Source organism: Malaya genurostris, chromosome 2 (genome assembly GCF_030247185.1).
Source record: "Malaya genurostris strain Urasoe2022 chromosome 2, Malgen_1.1, whole genome shotgun sequence".
Classification (NCBI taxonomy): Eukaryota; Metazoa; Arthropoda; class Insecta; order Diptera; family Culicidae; genus Malaya; species Malaya genurostris.
In genome coordinates, this window is record NC_080571.1 from 114,610,815 (window position 1) to 114,636,867 (window position 26,053).

Genomic DNA, 26,053 nt, shown 5'->3' on the forward strand with positions numbered 1-26,053 from the left:
ATTTTTTTTATTGTGTTGGTACATATGTCCCTAATGTATGGTGAAATTTTCAGCTGTATTCATTGTTTACATTCTGTCTTGTAGCGGCTGGTGTAGACATGTTTTTTTTGAGCTCGGCGATTTTTGTTAGTTTAAACAATGGAAGAATTGAAGAGTCAAAGAATTTGTATTAAATTTTGCGTGAAAAATGAAATAAAGTGTAACCAAGTGTGCAAAATGTTACAGAGAGCCTACGGTGAGTCTGCTATGAAAAAAACAAGTGTTTACGAGTGGTATAAGCGTTTCCAAGATGGCCGCGAAGACGTTGAAGACAACGAACGCTCCGGTCGACCCAGCACGTCAATAATCGATGAAAATGTGGGAAAAAAGGAAAAAATGATTATGGATGATCGCCGAATCACTATTAGAGAAGTTGCTGATGAAGTTGGCATATCAGTTGGCTCATGCCATCATATTTTTTCAAATGTTTTGGGCATGAAACGAGTGGCAGCAAAATTCGTTCCAAAACTGCTGAATTTTGATCAATAAAACAAACGTCATAACTGGTGATGAAACATGGGTGTACGGTTATGATGTCGAAACAAAAGCACAATCGTCCACGTGGAAGAGATAAAGGCAGAATAGCTGAGAGTGCTACAGAGCATTACAAAAAGTGACTATTAGGGGTGTTTCGAAGACTGGAAAAAACGCTGGCATAAGTGTATTATATCTAGGGGGGATTACTTTGAAGGGGACCATATAGATGTAGACGAATAAATATTTTTTTAGAAAAATGAGAATTCCGGGTACTTTTTGAACAGACCTCGTACTGTGCAATTTCATACAGATCAGACTTCCGGTTCCGATGGCGTTGAGCGTCATAACACTCAACATGACGATGCAAAACTAGTACGCGACGGTACGTGCGGCTTTGCTCCTTTCGAAGCGTGTATAGTTCAATTTCGTATACGTGCAGGATTGCCACATTAAAATTTATATTTTTCGGGTGATAAAAATGTAAATTTCTAAATCTTTTATTCAATTTGTACTTACTTGTTAGTGTTATTACAAGATCATGATAACGATGCTTTTCTATAAAAGTACCCTTATTGTCTTTCTCATATAGAAAGCTTATGCAATTACTTGAAAAATTGGCTAGTGAAAATTCCCCCAGAAGGTTAAGTTTTCTATATCATTCAAAAAAGTTCATCGAGCTGAGCAATATATGTGTCTGTGGGTGTAGGTGTGTGAGTATGTGTCAAATAATGTCACTCATAAAATAAAAAATCTTTCGTCCCATAGGTTGCAACTGAATTTCACACCGTCAGTGACGATGCAAAAAAGCGTAGAGACTCACTCAATTTTCTCAGATATGATTTGAATGATTTCCACAAACAGGCTCAAATAAAAGTTCCTATCGTCTCATAGGTTGCTGTCTAATTTCATCTGGGTCCGACTTGGCATAGCTGTTTACAAATTGAAAAGGTTATGTTACTTTATACCCAAAAAAAAATCCTTATTTTAATCAAGATTGAAAAAAAAACCTTCACAGAATCTTCTAGTGATATTTTTGGAAATATAAGGATATAAGAAAGGCATCATTACACCACTAGGTGGATTAAAAAAGGTTGTTTTTAAATATGTTTAGTGCAAAAACGACATATCCTACAAAAAAGTGTTGTTCTAGTGATATTCACAAAATCAGTCAAACTTTCGAGTAAAAATACTGAAAAAAAGTCGAGTTCTACACCAAAAAAAATAACTTTAAAAATGGAAATATGTGCAATGACTTTATGACTTTTCGCGAAGATGACTGAGAAGATTAACACACAGTATCAAATGAAACAGCTCAGGATCCAACATGAGAAACCGACTGCCGGGTCTGAAATTACAGGGTGATAAGGGCAAATACAATAATTTGTATTTGATAAGAGTATTTTTTATAAGTGGCCATGCACATAGAAGCGGGATTTTCAAAACTGGTTGATAAAATCTAATTCGGAGATCTTATTATTTAATGGGCAAATACACTCATTTCGGCTATATCGGTTCTCGATTCTGCCAATACGGAAATAGCGATTAAAAACTCCTAAATGGTAACTACGACTTTTCGAACATGATTGAAAATGTGAAATGGTGAAAAATATTACAAATTTCCAACCGTAATTAAGACTATGCAAAGAACGCAGAAATTCCGCAAAATTGCACTAAAACCTTTCTAATATCTAAGTCTTATTAGTAGATGGCAGACCCTGTCAGCTTGGAGCGATCTCAATCTTCAGTTCAGCAACGCCATCGTACGGCGTCTCATTCAACATGTCATGTCAATTGTATGGGTGCGCAGCCCTGCTATTTTGGCGCGTACGAATTTGACATTTCTCTCCCCTACTTCTATGTATGAGATTCGATGCAGACTCACCTGAGGGCGACATGCTCGCAAAAAAGAATGTTGCCAATTATTTGTTCGGGAAATGTGAGAGCTGAATATCTTGTTAATATGATGTCTTTGTAGATGGCCAAACTCAAAGGCTGAAATGAATGGTCCTATAGTCTCAAAGGTTTCTATTCAATTTAATTCAAATCTAAATTTTCCGATGATGATAGGTGACGATCCAAAGGAAGTGGAAACTTTGTGAAATTGTGCTAAAGGCTGTTATAAAATATAGATCTTGTTAGAGGCCTTGCAAATTTGAATTCTGAAATGAAGCTTGCATCAATGACTCATATTACCACTAGTGAGAAAGGCATCATTGCGCCACTAGATGGATCCAAACAGGTTTTAAAGAAGTTTTATAATATGTATAAATTTCGACCATTGGATTGTATAAAACTATGAAGGATAATTTGCAACCGATTCTAATTTTCGAATGTTTGCTTGTAAAATAAACAAAATAAAGCATATAGTTTATCTGACCCGAAGAGGAAAATGACTTTAAGGTTAAAACCTTTGTTGTCCAAAAAAACGCTTATAGTAATATCAAAGTTTTATTATTATGAAATTTATTCCCTGAAGCTCAGTTACTTTGAAGAGCCTGAATAGTGACACAACCTAAATCCATAATTTGTATATACTCCGATCCACCACCCTGTAAACGGAAACAGCACTCCTGTGAACAAAACAAAAAAACTTTACCGATAGATTTGAAATCTTCAATCCATCGAAAACTTACTCCTAATTTGTCACAAATAACACTCTTCTGCTTATCGTTCAGTCCGTCATGCATAATGACAAAATCCGTCATCTGCTCAAACAATTGCCCAACGCTATACGCTTCGTGCGTTAAGTTCTTTACGTAATCTTCCAGTTTGCTATAGTTAGCAGTTTTACAGACTGAGATGAAATCATTTAGATAATGTGGTGGTACGACACCGGACATTTCCAGAATATCGGTGTGTTCAATTTTTGCTTCCTTCCCCTTTAACCTATGGCAAGATTGAAGTGTGGTAATTGCTCGTCGCAAATCACCGCCAGAAATGTCCACTATATCGCGATAAGCCTGGTCATCGACATCGACATTCTCTTGCTCGCAAATATATCGTAGTCGTTCAATTATCTTATCGTCACCAAGAGGTTTAAAACGAAACTTAGTACAGCGGGATGTAATGGGTTCGATGATTCTTGAAACGTAATTACACACCAAACAAAATCGAGTTGTTTTCGTTTCCTTTTCCATAGTTCTACGCAAAGCGGCCTGAGCAGCGTGGGTCATAGCATCAGCTTCATCAAGAATAACAATTTTGAACGGTGGACATGGCTTGCCATCGGTTCTTGTTCCACTGGCCGTTAGTTGAGCGAAAGTTTTTACTTTGTTTCTTATGATCGCTATCCCACGATCATCAGATGCATTTAATTCTAGTATACGCTCTTTAAACATGTCCCCAAAAAGCTGACGAGCCGCAGCTAGAATAGTACTAGTTTTACCAGTACCAGGTGGTCCGTACAGTAGTAAATTCGGTAAATCAACGGCTGTCGCTAAACATTCTCTGAGTACAGCAACCACCTCACCCTGCTCCACAACATCGTCAACGCATTTTGGTCGACTGGAAGATTATTTTGAATTAATATACAAAACGTCATGGTTTTACAAATCTGTCTGTTTGCTTACTATTTTTCGACCCAAGGAACAGAATTTGTTTTACTGCGTTTTTCCATCAGCTGTCCATCGGTACCGGTGTTGAAAGGTGTTTCAGAAATCTTACCAGTTTTCAAAAATGCTTGCATGATGAATGAACTGTGCTCTAACTTATATACAAAATTTCTACACAAAAATGCAATCTTTTAGTACACCTGAATAATAATATAAAATGCGTTAAATTTACAGACAATAATACAAGGTTGAAGTATTTCGATCGAATACAAGCAAGACAAACAATAATAATTATTATTATTTGACAGTGTTTGCGCCAAATCGAGAAAACGTACACGATGTTTGATTTCTACTGAGAAATGGATCAAATCGAATCTACACGAAACAAGAAAGCTAGGACTAAATGTATTAATGTACCACCCGTACAAAAATAAACCATTGATTTTACAGCATAAACAATTGATTCACTATTAGAACGATTAAATATAGTGTTTCTACGATTCTTTTTTCTTTTTTTTTATTCGACTTCATTTGATATTTGTCAATCCCGCATGTACGTACAAAAAACAAATCTTAAGACGAGGTTAATGAGATTGAAATATGGGTATGTTTGGTAGTGAGAAAGCAATGTTATTGGCAATAATATTTTCCATGATTAGTATATATGAAGGGCAATAACTTATTGCCTTTCATATGTATCTTTTATTGAAAAAATAAAACTAAGACGCTTAAAATGTAGAACCGATTCAGAACGGTTCTGCCAATCTTGTATGGCAAGAATCCGACAGAAAAGAACCGGTAATAACCGCTAGACAAAATTCTCTGCCGGAAACGGTTGTTGCATTGTTGCCAGACTTTTGCCGGAATTCTGGCAAAAATGGCTGGTAGACATAGCCAGCCGTCTGGGGGGAAATCTGCCCGCCGCGTACAAGTGGGTCGATTTGTTCTTAAAATTTTTATTTTTTTTTGGGTCGATTTGTTCTTAAGATTTTCCTATACTCCATTTTGTTTTTGTGTGTATTAGTATTTAATTATGGCGTCTAACATCGAGTATAACCGAGTGGAGTACCTGAATGATTTTTCCACGAATGAAGACGTTGTCCGACTCTTGCACTATTTCCAGTTATCTACTGTGTGATTTTAGAGTTCCTGTAATTTCCAATAAGGCCAGTCCAACACGAAAACGTTCTTTCTCTACTGTTTCCAATAATGATAATGTTGAAGATGTCAAACGTCGCAAACGTTTGCTGTGATGGAGATGTACTGGTAGCTAATGGTCATGGAATGAGGTGAAACGTAGCAACTAAGTTCTGGTCTAGAACCACACATCCTCCCCTATCTCCAAATAAAGTAGATGCTCAGGATAATATTTATTTAGAAAATAAAGTTGGTTTGATTTTATTATCTTTACTTAAAATCAAAAATACAATACTTATTTAGCGGACGTCTCCACCCGCACTACAATTCCTTACGGCCGTCCCGGTCCGCGTAAAAATTTTTCTCAGCGGTCGTTCCGATCCCCACTAAAACTCCTCACGGCCATCGCGGTCCGCGTCCAAGTTTTTTCATCGGTCGTCCCGATCCGTACTAAAACTCCTCACGGCTATCCGCGTCCTCGTCCAAATTTTTTTCACCGGTCATCCCGATCCCTACTAAAACTCCTTACGGCCGTCCCGGTACGCGTAAAAAATTTTCTTAACAGTCGTCCCGATCCCTACTAAAACTCCTCACGGCCGTCCCGGTACGCGTAAAAATTTTTCTCAGCGGTTGTCCCGATCCGCACTAAAACTCCTCAAGGCCGTCCGAGACCGCGTAAAAAATTTTCTCAGCGGTTGTCCCGGTCCGCACTAAAACTCCTCACGGCCGTCCCGGTCCGCGTAAAAATTTTTCTCAGCTGTCGTCCCGATCTGCACTAAAATTTTTCCCGGCTATCCTGGTTCGAGTCCAAATATTTCTCAGCGTTTGTCCCGATCCGCACTAAAATTCCTCCGCGTAAAAGTGTTCCACAGCGGTCGTCCCGCATCGCTATAAAATGTCTTCCAAATCGCGGCTGCCACGTAAAATGACCACCTATGGTCGTTTTGTTTTCCCATGTATAAATAAGATACATTCATTTTCTTACCTATTAGCGGCCCTTACACGAGAATTATTAATGTCATTTTTAATGATCACTAAGTAATGATGTATTTCAAATTTGATAGAAATCTCGTCATTACTGCACCATTACACGTTCATAAAAATGACATTATTTTTTAGTAATGACACTTTTAATAATAGTGTAAGGTCCGCTATTCTCTTTTTGCACTAGATGCTGCGTTTTTTTTTAGAATTTTTTTTCCGTCGACTTGCTATGATGATCAAACTAACTTTCGTCTCCTGGCAGGATCGCCATTGTGTGATTTTAGAGTTCCTGTAATTTCCAATAAGGCCAGTCCAACACAAAAACGTTCTTTCTCTACTGTGTCCAATAATGATAATGTTGAAAATGTCAAACGTCGCAAACGTTTGCTGTGATGGAGATGTACTGGTAGCTAATGGCATAAATCAAATAAACATAGATTTCCCAGTGTAATAGTAATGTAGTTGAGCAACCCGTAACACCAAAAGCACCGTCTGGTGGAGAATGGGTGCGTAAATGCTCCTAAAATGCATGCAAAAAGTTGCCTGCGCATTTAACACAACAACAGTAGCTAATGGAAAAAAGTACACCCGTTTGTCACTAGAGGTGCTGTTAGTGTCACCGTACAGTGAGAAATCTATGTTTATTTGATTTATGCTAATGGTCATGGAATGAGGTGAAACGTAGCAACTAAGTTCTGGTCTAGAACCACACATCAACTAGTGCAGTTAATGAGTTTGTTGGTGAGTTTTTTCATATAAATATCAAAATATTGTCTAATTCTTTTTTTTAGCAAATAGTTACGAAGCTCTCTTACCAGTTTTGATGCTGGCTGATCGTAGAGTGCCTATAACCAGAGTGACGACAGCTGTGTTCCAAACGAGCAAACGGCCTGTCAAATATAATGCAAAGCTAACGCGAATTCCAACATTTCGGATTAAATGATTTGAATTGTTGTCAACATTTTGGATGACATGTCGTCACTCTGGTTATAGGCACTCTAGCTGATCGGCTATCTATAGTCTTAATAAGTGGCGGAATTCCTTGGTAAGTTGCTTGATATATTTTATTTCTTGTAGAAACGTGAAAAATTTCCGAATTTGCCTCCTGTGATTGTGACAGGAATTGATGAAGTTGCTCAATTGGGGTCTGCTGTGCAAAAATTAAAACAAATTTTAATCACCAATACCCGACACACAGCGATCACTAATTCAGTCGGTTTCTCGATTTTCGTACCCAAGCTCAAGCAGTTTTCTACAGTGACGCGAGAGAACAAGGAAAATTGCACCTCGTTCCACTAGCTGCGACTCTTCGTAAACTTAAGTAAGCATGAGGTTTAGTCACAGACTAACAGACATGACAGTATGAGTAAATTCTTATAAAAAATAATTTTTCGTGATGCACTAGCTCCACCTATATTGTACTGCGCGAACTATTTACTATCTGTACACCCCTTGTGTTATGTAAAAGTTTTTTTACTAGTTGGTTTCCCCTCGTTTGTCAACACCGATCAGCTGCTTGCAGGGATGCCTGATTTCATCAAAATATATGAAAATGAATCGTCACAATAAATTATTGGATTACGTTGATAATATATTTAACTTTTTCGCGATATTGGAAGGTAACCATTTATTTGACTCAACGTTGTTCATCTAGACTATTTTTTATTGTGTTGGTAGTTTTCACCCGAAATTAAGTGGCGGCAGACCAGAAGCAAGTAAATAATGTAACAAAACGGGTTCGATTTTGTCTTGCGTTGGAGGATGAGAAATAGGCACAATTATGTAAATAGTTTTGGCAATATGTATTAAATCTGTATCCTGCATGAAATTCGCATGGACGTATACAAATCAATACATTACAGGTAATTCTGTATGAATGGCCACTCTGTTGGTAAATGAAAAAAATAAACACAGTCTAGATGACAGACAGGATGTTTTTGATAGGGTAGCGTGGCGCCATCATGACACATGTGAGTACTGTCCCAAATAAAGGAATATTCGAAATGACCGTTAAAATGATTGAAGAATCTAATTTGAGTGTCCTGTCTGTTAGTCTGTGGTTTAGTTGTGTCGATGAATTTTGTCAATCGAAAACGAGTTGTCCTCTACTGTTTATTAGTCAGCTGCGCTGATTCCATGAACCGGTCGAAGTATATATCTGCACAGTGTACAACTGTAACAGAAGATTCTGTCCGAGGTATTCATTTCTTCGTCACTTAAAAAAATACATCGATCCTCTTGACACAAATAGACATTTTAAAGAACAGTTAGCAGATGCCAGTATTGTACAAGTCAAAAAATGACTACCAATATTCACAATCTTAATTTTCAAGCGACAAGGTTTGTTACAGAGCTCGAAACATGAGTATGTTTTCAAGTTTATTTATTGAGTAAATTTTCCAAACACATTAAATTTGTTTTTCCAAAATAAATGAGAAATCAACTTTGGCTAGAATATTTTATATTCAACTTAAGGCCATCGTCCAAGTACCATGCGCGCGGGTGGTTTTAAGAAATTTTCGATGGAAATTTTGAAAAATTTGAGAAAACCAAAAACATACAGACCTTTGAAATACTTTTATCTATCTACAGGGTGAAAATGGCTGGAAAATTCGGAGGATTTTCCGAGTCTTATCAAAAATAGCTCTGAAGAATGAGTGTTTTTGTGATCTTTCGCAATTATCTGGAAAAATAATGCGATGACATAATTTTTTTTTTCAAATAAACCTTATGATGGATACAAAGATTACATTCGGACACATTTTTGGAAAACCTTTTCACGCTTTTCATAGAAAATCCACGAATTTAAAAAATTTCCACGAAATCGGTTATATGAAATTCGTTGATTTTCCATGAAAAGCGTGAAAAGGTTTTCCAAAAATGTTTCCGAATGTGATCCTTGTTGCCAGCATGAGTTTTTTTGTGAAAAAAAAATTTCATTCCATCGAATTATTTTTTCAAATAATTGTGAAAAATTACAAAAAAAAGCTCATTGTTTCAGCGCTATTTTTGATAAGACTCGGAAAATCCTCCGAATTTTCTAGTCATTTTCACCCTGTAGATAGATAAAAGTATTTCAAAGGTCTGTATGTTTTTGGTTTAGTCAAATTTTTCAAAATTTCCATCGAAAATTTCCTAAAACCACCCGCGCGCATGGTACTTGGACGATGGCCTTAATCGCTGTTTCATTCAATAACTGATAACTATTTGTTTTTGCAAGAATATTTTCAAATCAACTAAATTATATTTTCGAAAATTTATTTTTCAAATTAGAGAATGATTGTCCTTACGATTTGTTGGTTGATTCAATATAGATATTCATGGTGGTATCAATCAGTCATCGTTGTTAAATTCAACCATGTTATTTGGTTGAATCGATCAGTATGTATAGTAAACAATGAAACAATATAGAAATATGTTTGGTTTTACATGAAATTTTTTTGAATGTGCCATATATTTTTCTGAGTGCTTTCGTTCCGCTACAAACTATCATATTATCAAACGTAAAGGAATTCAGTACCGTTATTAGCGAATTGCTTAGACTGCATGCATTCGACACATACAATGAATCTTGAAGTTCTGGCGGGAGTTCTACCAAATACAAATTATAATACGGAGTACTTCGACAAATTTTCAAGGACACATTTTGCATCGTGCGGTACACTGTCATGATACACTGTCAGAGTGACAATGTACTTTAACGAGTTTTCTATAAAACTAGCAACACTGAAGGGCAAGAACAAGTTCACCATAGTTACTGTTTATTGTAGTGAAAAATAAACTTGAACTATGTTGTTGTGTATGAGATATGGTTATTCCATATCGGATTTTGTTTTTTGTCCTCCTTGGCTTTTCAGAAATTTGCTCCTTGGCTTTTCGGAAATTGCTCAGTATTATATGTTAGAATGTCTCGGCACTGTTCACCGAATCGTTATGGTAGCCATCCGTTCTTCACATTGCAAATCACTCCCGTCAGAGGAGTAGGAATTTTTCCAACATCTGCTAAATGCGGGGAACCTTTACGTCATAATACTGATAGAAAATAATTCAATTAATAAGTTTATCCATCATGAAAGAAAAACTGTTGTGTCTGCCACCGTTCGGGCTATAATCAATTTGTCTGGGTCACGCATATATGAGTGACTATTGCGAAAATGCATACACAGCTTGCATTTGTTTCTCTTTTAACTTTTATTTTATCGTGTAGAGCGCTAATCGCTGTTTCCGTGGTACGTATACGAATCGTACCCATGTTCCACACCAAGGCCCGTCTATGAAATAAAGTCCCATCACTGCTAAAAAATATCGCAATTCTTCATTCATCGATTAGCTGGAGTGTATCTTTGAATTTGTTGCAATACAACAACGGAAAACATAAACAAACAAACTTGTTTTGCGCCGTAGCAACTAGCATAAAGCGTTGCCAGTAGGGATGTCGTAATATCGATCGATTAATCGAGTAATCGATTAATAACCCTGATAATCGAGTAATATTTAATCGAATAGCTTAAAATTAATATTCGATTATTGAGCTAATCGAATAATTAAAAAATCCCATAGTAATAATCGAATGAATAATCGAGTAATCGATTAATAACCCAGATAATCGAATAAATTTCAATCGATTAGTTTCAAAATTATACTCGATTATTGAATAATCGAGTAATTCGAAATTTCCGACATCCCTAGTTGCCAGAAACGATCTCCTTCCACATTTTCAGACTATCGTAACGAAAGGGAGTAATTTGCTAGGCTTACTTGTTCAGGCTGTGAACCAAACATTGGCGGTTCGTTTATATGGGACTTAGGGGTATTATTATTTGTATTTGGTTCTACCATTGAAAGCTCGTTTTTGGGAGCTTTCATCACGGCTGCTAATAAGATGTGAAACACTGAATCCCCTGGATATTAATAACGTCGAAAGGCTAGTTGAGCTTCAATCCCAAACAAGATTCATAATAGTATATTTTAACTAGAGTGACTATAATCAGAGTGGCGACAGCTGTTCGTTTGGAATGACAGCTTCCAGTTCCAAACGAGCAAACGACCTGTCAATTCAATGTAAAGCTAATGGAATGTTTTGAATTGTTGCCAACATTACGGATGAGATGTCGTCACTCTGGTTATAGGCACTCTAATTTTAACCATATATCACAGGAAATCAACCCTTCAAGGTATATTCATTCGTGATAGCTTTCTAAATTTCCCTGACTCGATGTTATTTTTCGACATATCAATGCAGCGCGATGTGCATGGAATCCCGGATCACCTACGCTCGATGAAAATCCCAAAAAATTTTTCAAGTAAGTTCGCAGGGATATTGACTCTGAGAAAATGTTTTACACGGACGGATCCCAAGTAACATTTTTAATATTATTAAATACTTCCCACATTATCGAAATGACGGAATGCGTAATGAATTCTTACTCGACTGCATGATTTTTCAGTGCTCGATCGGTTCAGTGCTAGAATTTTCGCCTGAGTTGGCAGCTCGATCAACCTGATTGACAGTGACATTATAAATGTCATTGAATATTCGCTCATTTTATGAATGTGTTAGTGTGAAATTTAAGCGACTTAAGCCGTTTCACTGCACTCCAGCTAGAGGAATGGATGATGCTGACTGAGGTACACTGAAATGAAAATCTTATTTATTTTCATTAGAATTGTCATATGAATCATATGCACAATATAATTTATAAAGGTTATATGGAAACCTATAATCGTTATTTAAAGTGTACGTTAAATGTAAATAGACTTTACCATAATGAAAATTATAAGAATATTCCATATAATTTATATGGAAATCCGATGAAACCTCACACGTTACATAATTTATATTCATTGGATGTGTAATATAAATCGTATGTAGATGATATTCCATAAAACATATATGACAACTTATGACCATTAATGGAACTCTATATAAAATTTAACTTATGTTCAATAAATTTTATATCCTAATAATCTTTATGATATTAATAAGATTACCATATACAAGTTATGCGAAAAGTCGATAAAACTTAAGCCAATATAATTTTAATATTCATTACATTTTTCTATGGATTGCATGCTTATTATATTTAATAAAAGTCATATGAAAACCTATAACCTTTATTGGAAGCGTATATAAAATCTGCGAAAAGGAAGAAAAAGGTACACTGCTTTCTTAAGCTGAAGAAAATAGCAAGTTTTATTGCGATAATATTTTAACTTAGATATATAATGGAGTTTGTTTTTACGAAAACATATGCGTGAATAGTACTGCATGAAGCTGAAGAAAGAGTTGTGTCCTCGATATTCATCATATCATATAACTTCAGCAAACAGTTTTTTAGGAAGTTGTCAATGTTATTTTAAATTGCTGACAAGATAGCTCATTCAACTTCGTTCAAGGATATGCTCTAACGGACCATGAAATAAATATCCGGTACGTTTCATTAGTCTGTCTATCTAGTAAGAGGATTTAATTTTTTGATTTTCAGTTTCGGAATCCCACTTCTCCTCCACAAATATCAGGAGGTGCTCCCTTACGGAACTGACCGCTAGTATAGAATAAATCCTCAAAAAGTAGAAGTTTGCGATTATCTGCTATTCGTACTGCATCTGATTCATCTGGTAACAGTCAATATCAGATGAAATCAGTCATTTCCAAAGAAGTAAGTGTAGTTTAAATATTAAAATGAAATTATACATATTATGGAACGCTTTATATACGAAAAATATAGCAATATTTTTTTGATAATTATTTCTATTGTAGTTTTCGATTTCCATAAACACCATAATCCCAGTCTTTTTAATTTGAATCTTATACGTATCACTTGGCCAATCAAATGGCAATCATTTGATCAAATAGAATAGTTCAAAATGCTATATTGAACTGGTAAAACCTACATCAAAAGTTATATATGAATTTAAAAATACACTCCTATGATATAGATGAACCTATCTATATAAATTTGAAGTGAATATAATATGCGCTTCATGAATTCTTCCAATGTATGTTGTGTGGATATCTAGTAATAGTTACAAGGCACGCCAATAAATTTGACTCAGGCTGGAAATTTCATTCGTTATATGACAACCTTGTGGAAATAACGTTAAGAAAAGTTTTATGTTTCAAAAGATTATCATATATATTTGACATGATGTTGAATACACCTTGTAGCTATCGTTGGCAATGCTAATAGTAAAAAATCATTAGAATATCATATAATGTGAAGAAGAAAATTTGGCTCAGTGTAGGCCGTTTTGTTAATTTCAATAGTTTATATTGGGATTCTAAGAAGAACTGGTTATTTACTAGTTCTGTATATCCGAAAAACATGAAGTTTTAAATTTGTATATTCAGTTATATAATGTTTTCGTTTAAAACTAAACTGAAAATCAACACGAAAACGTGCAAAATCAGAAAAGAAGAAGAAGAAGACGAATTAATTGACAATTCAGTCCGCATCTTCTCACTCAATTCCGAATGATTTCCGAATCAACCGGTTGTAGGCGAACCGGTTCATTCGGAATCGGTTGTTGCACTGGAGTTGGAATTGATTCGGAATTCATTATGATTTCCACATGAAATTCCGAATGAAAATTTCTCGCCGATTCGGAATTGATTCGGAATCCATACGGAATCCATTCGGATCTGATAATGTGGGTTGTAGCTGTCTTCAATGCTACATAATAAATCTTGCAATAAAACTTTAAATTCCACGAAAACCTACTGAAAACCTCTATAAGAGCATGTTCCTGCAAAGTGGACCATTCTTCATAAGGTTTATAAATCCAAATGAAGAATCAGCATAAACCTGCTTTAAAACTCCAAATTCAAGAAAATTTTGAAACCAGCTTTACGACCAACATTAAATTTCTTTGGATGGAATGAATTCCGTTATGAATAAACTGTCGTTTTGATGATATTTTTCTTGACTATGTGTGTCATGTCTACTTTGAGTGCAATCAGTAAGAATATATTATATTTTAATTACGAGTTTGAGACCATTTCCGAACGTAAAAACTTTATGCGCTTTTATTTTTATCGTGAATGTAAGGATAAAAATAAGAATTATAACTAATCGCCTTGAAATAAATGCGGTTTTTGCGAAAGTCTCCATGATTTATGAAAATTATTTTTTGTGATTCATCGTCATTTTCGTATAAAACTATTCTGTGGCGATAAAACTTGTGCATACGATCTGAAAATGAATCATGAAAGTCCAACATATTTCCTCGTTTTTGCATTTCTAAGTTTATTTGATGTCAATAAATGCTACGATATAGAACATCATAATGGCGGCCATGAAATTCCTTTTAATGCAAATTACACTTAACCTAAGAAGCAATAAATCAAATAGCCTACAACTATTGTGTCATAAATGTACTTTAGAACCCTCAAATTTACTCTGAGTGAAATTGTCATAGAATGAACACGCACACACACAAAACTAGATTTATGAAAGAATTTAACTGGCAATAATGTTTTAAAGAAAATGTTTGAAAGCAATATTAAGAGTGTTTGCATGGTTTTATTCTAGTGCAAATTGTTTTATTTTTATTTTATTTTTAGTGCAGGTAAAGGGTTTTATAGAAGCTTTGAAAACTATGATATTACTGGTTAAAAGAGACACTTATTATAGTTGGCATAAAACAGGTAGTGATTGAAAAATCAATTACAAAACTCCTATAAATTATAATCAAAACCATAAGGCATTCGAATTGTTACTTGGGATCACAAATTGAAGAGGCGACAGGGTTTGGTATGCTCAACTATAATGTTTCGGCCTCATTCAGGCTTTAAGAACCTGCATCTGTTTACAAAGCAGAGTTAACAGCAATTCATTATAGCTTGAGTGTAATTTTCACATTATTTCCTCTTCACAGATAGTCTCAGCGCAATTGAAGCCAGTTGATCAAGCACTGCTGTCAAAAATGAATCGTTTTTCTTGGGCAATATAAGACATTACCTGAACGGTATATTGAATAATAATTATCAAATCACAACAGTTTGGGACCCGGCTCATTGCTCCATTACAGGCAATGAAAGAGCCAAACGTGGTGCTATTGAGAGTGAAATTTATGAGCGACCGATTGCTTTCAACGAATTCTATAGCGCGTCTCGTCAAAGAACACTTGCCAGCTAGCAAGCTTCTTGGGAAGGAGATAATCTGGGTCGGTGGATGCACTCAATTATTCCTAAAATACCGACAAAGGCATGGTTCAGGGGACTGGATGTGTGTAGGGATTTCATTCGTGTGATGTCCAGACTTATGTCCAATAACTACACGTTACAATCCTTCGAATTGGACTTCCCGAGACTAATCATTTTGCTTGTGGCGAAGGTTACCGCAATATTGATCGTATCATTTGGACATGCATGGAGTACCGTGATGTCAGATCTCAACTAATAAATTCCTTGCGTACTCAAGGTAGACTATCCAATGCCCCAGTTCGCGACATTCTTGCTTGTCATGACCTTCATTACATGAAACTTCTTTATCGTTTCATTAAGTCCATTGAAGTTCCAATTTAATGTTTATTCTATGTTAGCCTCCTTCCTCTTCTATGAGTTCAACCAAAAGACCGCTATCTAACATTGAATAAAAGTGATGAATTGATACAAACAAACCTGAAACAGTTATAAAATTATGTACAGAATAAATGTTTATTTTTAATGTAATTAATAATAGCAAATCGCTTCATAAAAACAGTGTTTAGATTAACTAATGAATTCCGACATAAATATATGATATTCAAAATGTATAAGGTTTAAGGTACTATGTATTGCGGATGTTACGGCGAGGAAAACTTATGTATATTGTCTTATGAAATAAACGTATTAATTGAAAAAAAAGTGTTTCACAACAACATTAGCCCATTATGTCCCAAGTAACCATATGCATTATATCACTGCTCATTTACAACTTTATTTTTACATTGTTAATGTATAATTACACTAATCCTACATACTTTATAGCAATGTGCATTAAATTTGCATTCAAAATGTAGCTGAGCATTATTTTACAACAACCTTCAGCCGTGCTATATATCGACATTCAATGCTATAACTTAGAGCAACGAAATTTTAATAATAACTAGAAGAGTGATAATCCTATAAGAGTCTAATAATCGCCCTTTTCAGCTTTATAATAGCATTGTAAAAACATGTGTAAATCCGCTGCATTTAATCAAATTTTACACGAATTTTTAAAGCTGAATTAATGTAAAGTTATAATGCGTCGTGGTTACTTGGGGTCCCAGCGTATGATATATTATACGCAAAACTTCCTATATTTAATACATGTTTACTTTAGAAGTTTAATACCTAACAGCTTTACTAGAGCACTAGTTGATAGTTTACACTTCTAAGTTCTTTGTATTTTAAAATTGTTCTCAAATGTCAACGTTTTATTTGTATTATAACCTTGCAAAGTTCACAAAAATTACCAAAGAAAAGTAAGCAACATATTTGTGTGAATCTTTTGTTCAAAACCATAGGTAATACTTCCATCGTTTGACAAACCATTGTCAAAGATTCAAATTAGTTGTTTCTGTAGCGAAATTCCAAAAATGTATGTTAAACAATAAAAAAATGTTAACATTTCAACGTATGATATATCATACGGTGGGATAATACAGAAATATTTTTTCCAACGCATATCGTTAGCCGATTGCAGACCCTGTCAGCTTGGAGCGAAATCAATCTTCAGTTCAGCAACGCCATCGCACGGCATCACATTCAATATATCATGTCAATTGTATGGGTGCGCAGTGCTGCTATTTTGGCGCGCACGAATTTGACATTTCTCTCCCCTGCTTCTATGTACGAGATTCGATGCGGACTCGCCTGAGGGCACCATGTTCGCAAAAAAGGATGTTGCCAATGATTTGTTTGGGAAATGTGAGAGCTGACTATCTTGTTAATATGGTGTCTTTGCCGATTGGCACATTCCCACATTATCGAAATGACGGAATGAGCAATGAATTCTTACTCGACTGCATGATTTTTTAGTGCTCGATCGGTTCAGTGCTAGAATTTTCGCCTGAGCTGGCTGCTCGATCAACCTGATTGACAGTGACATTATAAATGTCATTGAATATGCGATCATTTTATGAATGTGTTAGTGTAAAATTCAGGCGACTCAAGCCATTTAGAGGCGTGCAAAACAGCTCATTTTGGTGAACAGCTCCGAACCGATCAGCTCACCAAAGTGAATCGATTCGATGTATCAGCTCATCAGCTCTTTTAGTTTGAACTTAAAGTTCATTTTGTGCGCCGTTTTTCTTATGCACCGGTTTTCTTTCATATGCATGATAGAAATTGAATCATTGATTTGCAATGATGCAATGAATGCAATGCGAATTAGTTTATCTTTAATTGATGTCGACTAAATTGAATCTCTTAAAGAGCCGAAGATCCGATCAGCTCGTAGCGTGTTCCCTTCGTCATAATGCAGTGAACTGGGTAGCAAATGAGTGAGCTGATGAGCTGCGGTTCTTTTGAAAAGAGCTGTGAGCTGTCAGCTCACTTCAATGATTCGATTCACTGGAACAGCTCAGGAGCGAATTGCCCATCTCTAAAGCCATTTCACTACACTCCAGCTAGAGGAATGGATGATGCTGACTAAGGTAGGCTGTTTTGTTAATTTCCAGCGAATTTCAACAGTTTATGTTGGAATTCTAAGAAGAACTGGTTATTTACTAGTTCTGTATATCCGAAAAACATGAAGATTTAAATTTTTATATTCAGTTATATAATGTTTTCGTTTAAAAATAAACTGAAAATTAGCACGAAAACGTGCAAAATCGGGAAAGAAGAAAAAGACGAAATGACATTTGAGTCCGCATCTTCTCACTCAATTCCGAATCAACCGGTTGTAGGCGAAATTCATTCGGAATCGGTTGTTGCACTGGAGTTGGAATTGATTCGGAATTCCACATGATTTCCACATGGAATTCCGAATGAAAATTTCTCGCCGATTCGGAATCCATTCGGATCTGATAATAAGGGCTAATTGTCGCAAAGCTGATTTACCGGTAGCGACACCTGTCTATGAAAAATGGATTCTTTCGGAAATTTTCATATCGGCAGTAGTCATTCGCAACATTTTTATCGTGTATTTAATAGTACAAATCGATAGTCCCACGACAAAAGGGCCTAACTGCAAATGAGAGCCTCTCTTTGTTTACTTTCTCTTTTGATTACTACGCAGCCATTATTGCACATTTTCTAAAGTTTCCAATATAAATCGAAAGCTTGTAGTTTTACCACAGACTAACAGACATGACAGTATAAGTAAATTCTTATAAAAATAATTTTTCGTGATGCACTAGTTCCACCTATATTGTACTGCGCGAACTATTTACTATCTGTACACCCCTTGTGTTACGTAAAAGTTTTTTTTACTAGTTGGTTTCCCCTCATTTGTCAACACCGATCAGCTGCTTGCAGGGATGCCTGATTTCATCAAAATATTTGAAAATGAATCGTCACAATAAATTATTGGATTACGTTGATAATATATTTAACTTTTTCGCGATGTTAGAAGGTAACCATTTATTTTTCTCAACGTTGCTCATCTAGATTATTTTTTATTGTGTTGGTAATTTTCACCCGAAATTAAGTGGCGGCAGACCAGAAGCAAGTAAATATTGTAACAAAACGGGTTCGATTTTGTATTGCGTTGGAGGATGAGAAGTAGGCATAGTTTTGGCAATATGTATTAAATCTGTATCCTGCATGAAATTCGCATGGACGTATACAAATCAATACATTACTGGTAATTCTGTATGAATGGCAACTCTGTTGATAAATGAAAAAAATAAACACAGTCTAGATGACAGATAGGATGTTTTTGATAGGGTAACGTGGCGCCATCATGACACATGTGAGTACTGTCCCAAATAAAGGAATATTCGAAATGACCGTTAAAAAGATTGAAGAATCTAATTTGAGTGTCCTGTCTGTTAGTCTGTGGTTTTACCTTGAAAGTTTTGCGAAGAGTAAAACGTCAAATATAATATCAGTTCGGTAAATCGTGAAAGAAAAAGTAAACAAAGAGAAACTGTCATTTGCAGTTAGGCCCTTTTGTCGTGGGACGATCGAAATAGATATCAGCAATAAAAGTACACTCGGAGTAGAAGAAAATCGATTTCAAAGTGATTACTACTACTTTTTTTAGTGTAAACTACAATTAAACATGGAAAATCTTCAGAAATTAATAGCGGCCCTTACACGAGCATTATTTTTGTCATTTTTAATGATGACTAAGCAATGATGTATTTCAAATTTGATAGAAATCTCGTCATTACTGCACCATTACATGTTCATTAAAATGATATTATATTTTAGTAATGTTTAATGACTCGTGTAAGGGTATGAAATTGGGTAAGGTTAGGTTTTGAATGAAAGGTATCGGGTTCAGTGCTGTCAACTGTTTTTTACAAAAATCTGTATTTGGCGGAAAAATCTATCTGTACAATATCTTTCGGTATAGTTGGCAGCGCTGATCGGGTTTTGAATTTGAATGAAAGGCATCGACAAATGAAGTTGTTTATTGCAGCTTATAATACAATATATGCAAATAATTATATTATCAATGACAATCCGCTAAAAACCGAAACGAAGGTATATTTTGGACGAAATGCACCAAATTTTTCTGTTTTCATTGTGCCATCCGGTGCCGATACTGTTTAAAAGACATTGAATCGTCTATAAATTTACCTCTTTCTAAATATAGGCATGTTTCTTATAATTTTGTTGCTACTGTATTGTCCCAGCGTATGATTTATCATACATAGGATAATTTCGTTTGGAAAAGATTTTTAATAGTGATTTGGCATTCCCCAACATCTTCAACACAAAATATGATGGTATTGATGATCACCCTCATTCTTGTTTACGTCCGTATCCGCAATACGACGAACGGGTACTTTCGAACGAATACGAATAAGCCATTCTTGTTTTCACTCGAATAAATTCGAACGCGACTCGTTTGCTACAAAATATTCAAATATCAGTAAACCGACGACAGTAAACTTCTTAAAATAAATGCTAAGCCTGGATGAAATCAGTCCAATTCTTGTGATTAACCATATGCGAAACGCTAGAATGTATGTCATTTTAGATTCAAACGAAACGTGTTTTCGAACATCATTCGTACGAACGAAAAGTTCCATTCTCGTTTACGGACGAATAGACGAAATGCCGTGGTTTCGATTCGTCAGTTTTATGTTGCGAATGAATCGTTCGAACACATTAAAAAAAGTTTAACCGATTTCTAACAAATTTATTTCGAGTCTAAAGGTGATTTGCAATCAAATCATAAATTTGTGTTTTGCATAGAACATTTAGAAAGCATAGCAGTACAGTAAAATGCTCTTTTTCTCTGGCGAGCCTTTGAATATATGCTCGGTTCCAAGTTTTAACGCATCAAATTTTACATCTATTAGGTACTATATGGAAAATACGCCATGGGTAAACATGCTTTATAAAAATATTGAATGCTTGATTTTACCAATGTAATAAATATGAAGACTATCGAAAACATGACAAAATTGCAAGAAAAATGCAAAATATTTTTCGCCGATACAACTGATCGGACTGCTATTTTAAAAACTTTTTTTACTTTGCATGAAGTTTAATTTGAAAATTTCATTTACCGACATGAATGAAATTGGTCCTGAGTGCGATATTTATTTATTATGTAGCATGCGATGCCGATCCTTCTTTTGCACAGGAATCGAGTGAAAACAAGAATGGCTTGTTTGCATTCGTTGGAAAGCATGTGTTCGTCGTATGGTCGATACGGACGTAAGCAAACATGATGATACAAAATCAGTGAAAAAAACAAGTCAAATAACAAACGATATCAAAGATTTTTATTTACAACTCAAATCTGTACCAGAACTGATAGTTTAAAGTTGGATGGGCGTTGTTTTTATGCATGTACGATGTTTAAAAGTGTGATTGATTCGAACGTAAACGGGAATACGAATTTGCTATACTTTCGAACGTATCGCATACGGCCGTAAACAAGAATGAGGGTGGATATCTGCTCATTTGGTTCAAATTTGGGAACCCCTGGGGTGGAATCATGTAAGGTGATTATCACCAAGTGATTATCACTTTTGAAAATTTGGAATCATGTAAGGTGATAATCACCAAGTTCTGTCACCACTGCTGAGAGGCTAACATCACTATCAAACGTTGGCATTACGTAAGGTGATAGTCACCACGATTTAATCACCTTCATGTCAAAATGGAGGTGATAGCATTTTAGTTATCACTTTCAGTAGTCATTTGATTTTTTGAGAAGTGGCTTTATAAATTATTGTCCGTTAGGTGAATTTTAAGCCACTGATATAAACAACCTACCAATATTGATCGAAGAGGATAATTTTTTAATAAAATTCGTACTGATATTGTGTCAAAATTAAATACCAAAATGAAAAGAACTTAGTTTATAAGGTATAAAGAATTCATAGAATGAACGGTAGTATTTATCAATTAAATCAATTCATTTATGTTGTAATTATTATTTGAAGGAATATCATTGGGGTATTCGTAGAGTCAAAGATAAATTGCTTTCTGGAAAAGTGATAAGTTTATGAATGTAGACATCTCATGTTGCACATAACGTAACATAAAAAATCTATGCTAACATTTTCAGTAGAATTAGATGGCCGTGACTTAGTGAGCGACATATCAGTCTCGTTCAACTGAACGAGTAAAAAAGATTAAACTGCGTTCTTAATTTTCTTCTTGTGAGTTGAACTAAATAAGGCAATATTTTTGGACAATTGGTTGCTGCTAATCATAGTGGATATTCGTAGTACCGGTGGGTAAAATTTCCAAAATGGAGGTAGCATTTGAAAGCTCTGTGAAATGACATAATCGTAAAGTGAATGAAAACTATACAAGAAATTATTTAACGGATCTTTCTCATTCGAGAGGAATGCCATCCGTTGTGAAACATCAAGAAGATCTAACAATTCGTGTCAAAGCTTTCAAATTTATCCCAAAGAATTGACTGTGACATTGATTTCCATTGAAAAATAAAAATCGGCACTAAATTAAACCAACAAGTGAATTTTTTCATTTGTTTATGCGCAGGTAATTTTTTTCAGCGTTACTCTTCGATCGATACAAATCATCATTGATAAACATGACTCGAATTAATGAAAAGGATTGAAAACTATAGGAATAAAAATTTAGATTTTAAAATATTATATGGGTATACGCCACTTTCATATGTTACTCCTCTAAATATCAACGGTATACGCCACATTCATATTTTACTCCTGAAAAATTGACGTTTCTTGACAGGTGATATATGAGTGAAGTTAGCTCAATCACCGGTGATGGTGATAGTAAAAGACATTCTGGTGATCACCTCTTTATCACCAGGAGGTGATAGTCACTTATCACCTTACATGATTCCACCCCTGGGTTAGTGTTTCAATGGTATAGTCTAAAAAACCTATCTGAATTCCGGAATAGAACTGACATCAATTTTCTAATAATGACTTTAACGATTTTCGCTAATTTAAATTAATGTGATATAAACGATATTGAGAAGTTCATAACTACAACGCTAAGTTTCCTTATAGTTTCCTTATATTACATTTTGGTGGGGAAAGGGTTCCAATCAGCTTTTTACAGCCCTGTCCAAAATGTATTGCCCTCCCCGTTAATTTGTATCAGGCCGAATTAGCGCATGCGCGCCATATAAACGCCTCTTTCAATATGAGGAAATTACATTGTTACCCAGCAGTTTCTATTATTTCTTCATGTTGGTTTTCTTACCTTTGTTCATAGCTTGTATTCTGTTTTACCTTAATTCCAGTGTTCTATTCAGCTGTGATTCGTGTCTTTTGTTGTCATTTTTCACTCCGTACTTTAGCTGGCATGTTATGTTGCTTCCAATATTCCTTTCTAATTCTTTCAGCATTTTCGTATTTCTTGTTCCTCATCCAGTCATCCGTTTCCAAAAAAAAAAAAAAAAAAAAAATTAGTGTTTCATTGATCTTTGTAGGGCAGCTCATCATGGTTTGACGGATAAGAACTGAGGACATGCGTTTTTATTTAAATGATAATAACACTTGGGTTTAATAGTATATCTACAGCATGTTCACATTTCGTTATCTTCGGTTGATTCTTGACAGTATATTACCATCCGCTCAGGCACTTTTGAACATCTGGTACACTGACTCGCAATCGAAATGTGTCACAACCAATTTGATACAACACACCCGAGGGAACGGTATGATGTATGTTGTACACACAAAAACACTTACATACACACAGGCACATACACATACACACATGCATACATACCTACATGTATTCCACAAGCAAGCATCACAACATTGAGTTACTATTTCTATTCTAATAGATTCTAACTAAAATTTGTGTGTCAATAGTCATCTCATTAGTAGAGTCACCATGTTATTTTACCGATTACTCGACTTTCAATAAATTTATTGAGATAAAATCGAATACAAAATCTTTGCCTCGTCTGTAAGAAGCAATGGAACATAAAAGTAGTTCAGAAATGATTCAATACTGCTGTTTTAACGAACAAAAAAAAAAAAAAAAAAAACGCTCCAGGTTTCATGTTATTCTTGAAATTAATCTATCAAACAGAGATAACAGATCTCACTCTAACTAATGGTTTTCGTACATGAAATGACTAATGGATTTGAGATGAATGGGGGTACCGTTACCCAATTTCTATCTCTTCTATTGGTCGATCGTTAGTCCTGAGCTGAAACAGTGGCCTTTATTACCGTTCTTGCATGCACTCACTCTTACATTTCATTCACACATCATCTCACCCATCAGGTCCCAAACGATACATCCTCACAATATAAACTGGATGAACATCGTTTGACAGCTATCAGTGGTTTGCTCATTGGTTCGGTCATTATTATTTTATTATATTCTACAATATTCTATTTCATTCCACAGTATTCCATGGTACACAAACCACCAATAAACGTCAAAGATGGATTCGATTTACCGTTCATTTATTGTCATCGTGTGAAACCCAATTGGGATACGTTTACTCTACTCAATTTTCACTTCACACTGGTAATAAGGGCCGGTAGTATGAAAATAAAACATAAAAAAGAGCTCAGTTAAGCCCTACCGGCCTCTCCAACCCCGGATGTTGGAGCGTAATGCAATCAACATCTTATTCAAGTCGTTCCCTATATTATTCATTTAATTCAATTATGAAACTAAAAACTGTAACGCATATCTTTATCAAATTGTAACGCTAATTGATTGAATGTGATGATGTTTGCAATACCGTCAAGCCCACCAACCAAAGGGAGGGATAACTACAACGCTAAGTGAATTAAAACAGATTTTTTTGCTGTTGTCAGTTTTTGTTTATTTTACTTAAGTTATTAGTTCAATCACTTTCCTCGCCGGAGTCGTCGTCGTCGTCATCATCGTCATTCTTTTTGCCTTTCTTAGGTGCAGCCTTCTTTGCAGTCTTACTCTTTTTCTTACCGGCGTCCTTGCTGCCACCATTCTGCTCGAACTCATGGACAAGTTTGTTATACTGATCCTTTTGCTTGGCGGCCTTGTTCTCCCATTCCTGAGGATAGAAAACAAAAATTAAATGTTAGACGAAAACATATAAATATTGAGTGGAAAATAAAAAAGGTTCTTACGCTCTTATCCTTCATTGCTCTCCATAGCTCACCGCCCTTCTTAGCGATCTCTGTCACCTTGATACCGGGGTTCTCCTTCTTTATCTGTTCGCGGGCAGAGCTCAACCACAACATGTAGGCGGACAGAGGACGTTTCGGTTTTTCAGCCATTGTACTTTGTTTGGTAGGTGTTTACAGAGTTGACGAAACGAAAGTAGGGATCTGAAGTAGTTGAAAACGAAAATTGCTTTAGAATATTATTGCTGAAAAAATAAAACAAATCGATGGGAAATCTCTCAAAAGTGGGTGAAGCGGAGCTACATCCGCTACTGAAGACTTTAGATTGAATGTATGCATACTTATGTTGCATTATAACAATTATTGTATCTCGTGATGTTTGGAATTTCAATTAATCCAACCATTGGAGGGATCTCTTTGCTTACTTTTCAAACGAAAACGATGACCTGTTCTAATTTGCCGTTACGAAAGAAAAATTACTCTTGGAACTGAACTCATTTTAAAAATTTGTTTCAATTATACTCAGATTAAAAATAAACTTGTGCATAGACTCAACATTATAGTCTTGAATATCAAGCCCTAAAAGAGGTGCGTCGTTATTTATTTAGCTGTATTCAATTTCAGAATGAGTATCTGGAAAATTTAATAGTAATGGCTCTCTTCTAGTATAACCGGCCATCTTTCAAAAAACGGTAGCTGTTTTTGGCGCTGACAAGCTTTTAGTCTATTTTCTAAAACAGACAGTATCACGATATTACAATTGCAAAAGAAAAATAGAAAAACACTTACCTTAAAACAGTCGATATTTTCTTAATGCCCTTAAACCGAAATATCACGAAAAATACTTTTTCTTAAAAATTGTTGAATGACAAAAAAAACTTCTTATCCTTTGCTGTATTTAGGGATGTCGTAATATCGAGCAATTAATTGAGTAATCGATTAATAACCCAGAAAATCGAGTAATTTTTAATCGATTAGTTTACAACTAAGAGCAAATTCAGCAGCTGCAAGATTCATATGGGTGGTCTATAATGTAAATGAAACTGAAACAAACGTATCCCCAGCAATCCGTTTTAGTTTTATTTATTCGACCAGTTCTACTGTCAAATTTAAAACTGGTATACATTGCCGTTCTATTTTTGCTATATTTGAAACACAGATGAAACGCTGTTGAGGCAGCCAGTTTATTT

At 35.2% G+C, this 26,053-nt stretch overlaps 2 protein-coding genes across 4 annotated transcripts; both read right to left on the reverse strand.

Moving 5' to 3' along the window:
• Positions 1 to 2,951: 2,951 nt before the first annotated feature.
• Positions 2,952 to 4,360, reverse strand: LOC131429349 (replication factor C subunit 4). The gene is made up of 3 exons (XM_058593423.1): positions 4,086 to 4,360; positions 3,150 to 4,020; positions 2,952 to 3,086 (listed from the first exon to the last, which is right to left on the reverse strand). Exons 1-3 carry the CDS (start codon positions 4,199 to 4,201, stop codon positions 2,994 to 2,996), a joined length of 1,080 nt encoding a protein of 359 aa, XP_058449406.1. The 5' UTR covers positions 4,202 to 4,360; the 3' UTR covers positions 2,952 to 2,993.
• Positions 4,361 to 24,560: 20,200 nt separating this feature from the next.
• Positions 24,561 to 25,795, reverse strand: LOC131432353 (high mobility group protein D-like). Of its 3 annotated transcripts, XM_058598574.1 has the most exons (4): positions 25,653 to 25,775; positions 25,289 to 25,594; positions 24,867 to 25,067; positions 24,561 to 24,790 (listed from the first exon to the last, which is right to left on the reverse strand). In XM_058598574.1, the coding sequence occupies exons 3-4, from the start codon at positions 25,014 to 25,016 to the stop codon at positions 24,602 to 24,604; spliced, it is 339 nt and encodes a 112-aa protein (XP_058454557.1). In that variant the 5' UTR covers positions 25,017 to 25,067; positions 25,289 to 25,594; positions 25,653 to 25,775; the 3' UTR covers positions 24,561 to 24,601. The 3 variants fall into 3 exon arrangements, with proteins under 3 accessions (XP_058454557.1, XP_058454556.1, XP_058454558.1); XM_058598573.1 differs by lacking the exon at positions 25,289 to 25,594 and having other exon boundaries at positions 25,653 to 25,795; XM_058598575.1 differs by lacking the exon at positions 25,289 to 25,594 and having other exon boundaries at positions 24,867 to 25,108.
• Positions 25,796 to 26,053: the final 258 nt, after the last annotated feature.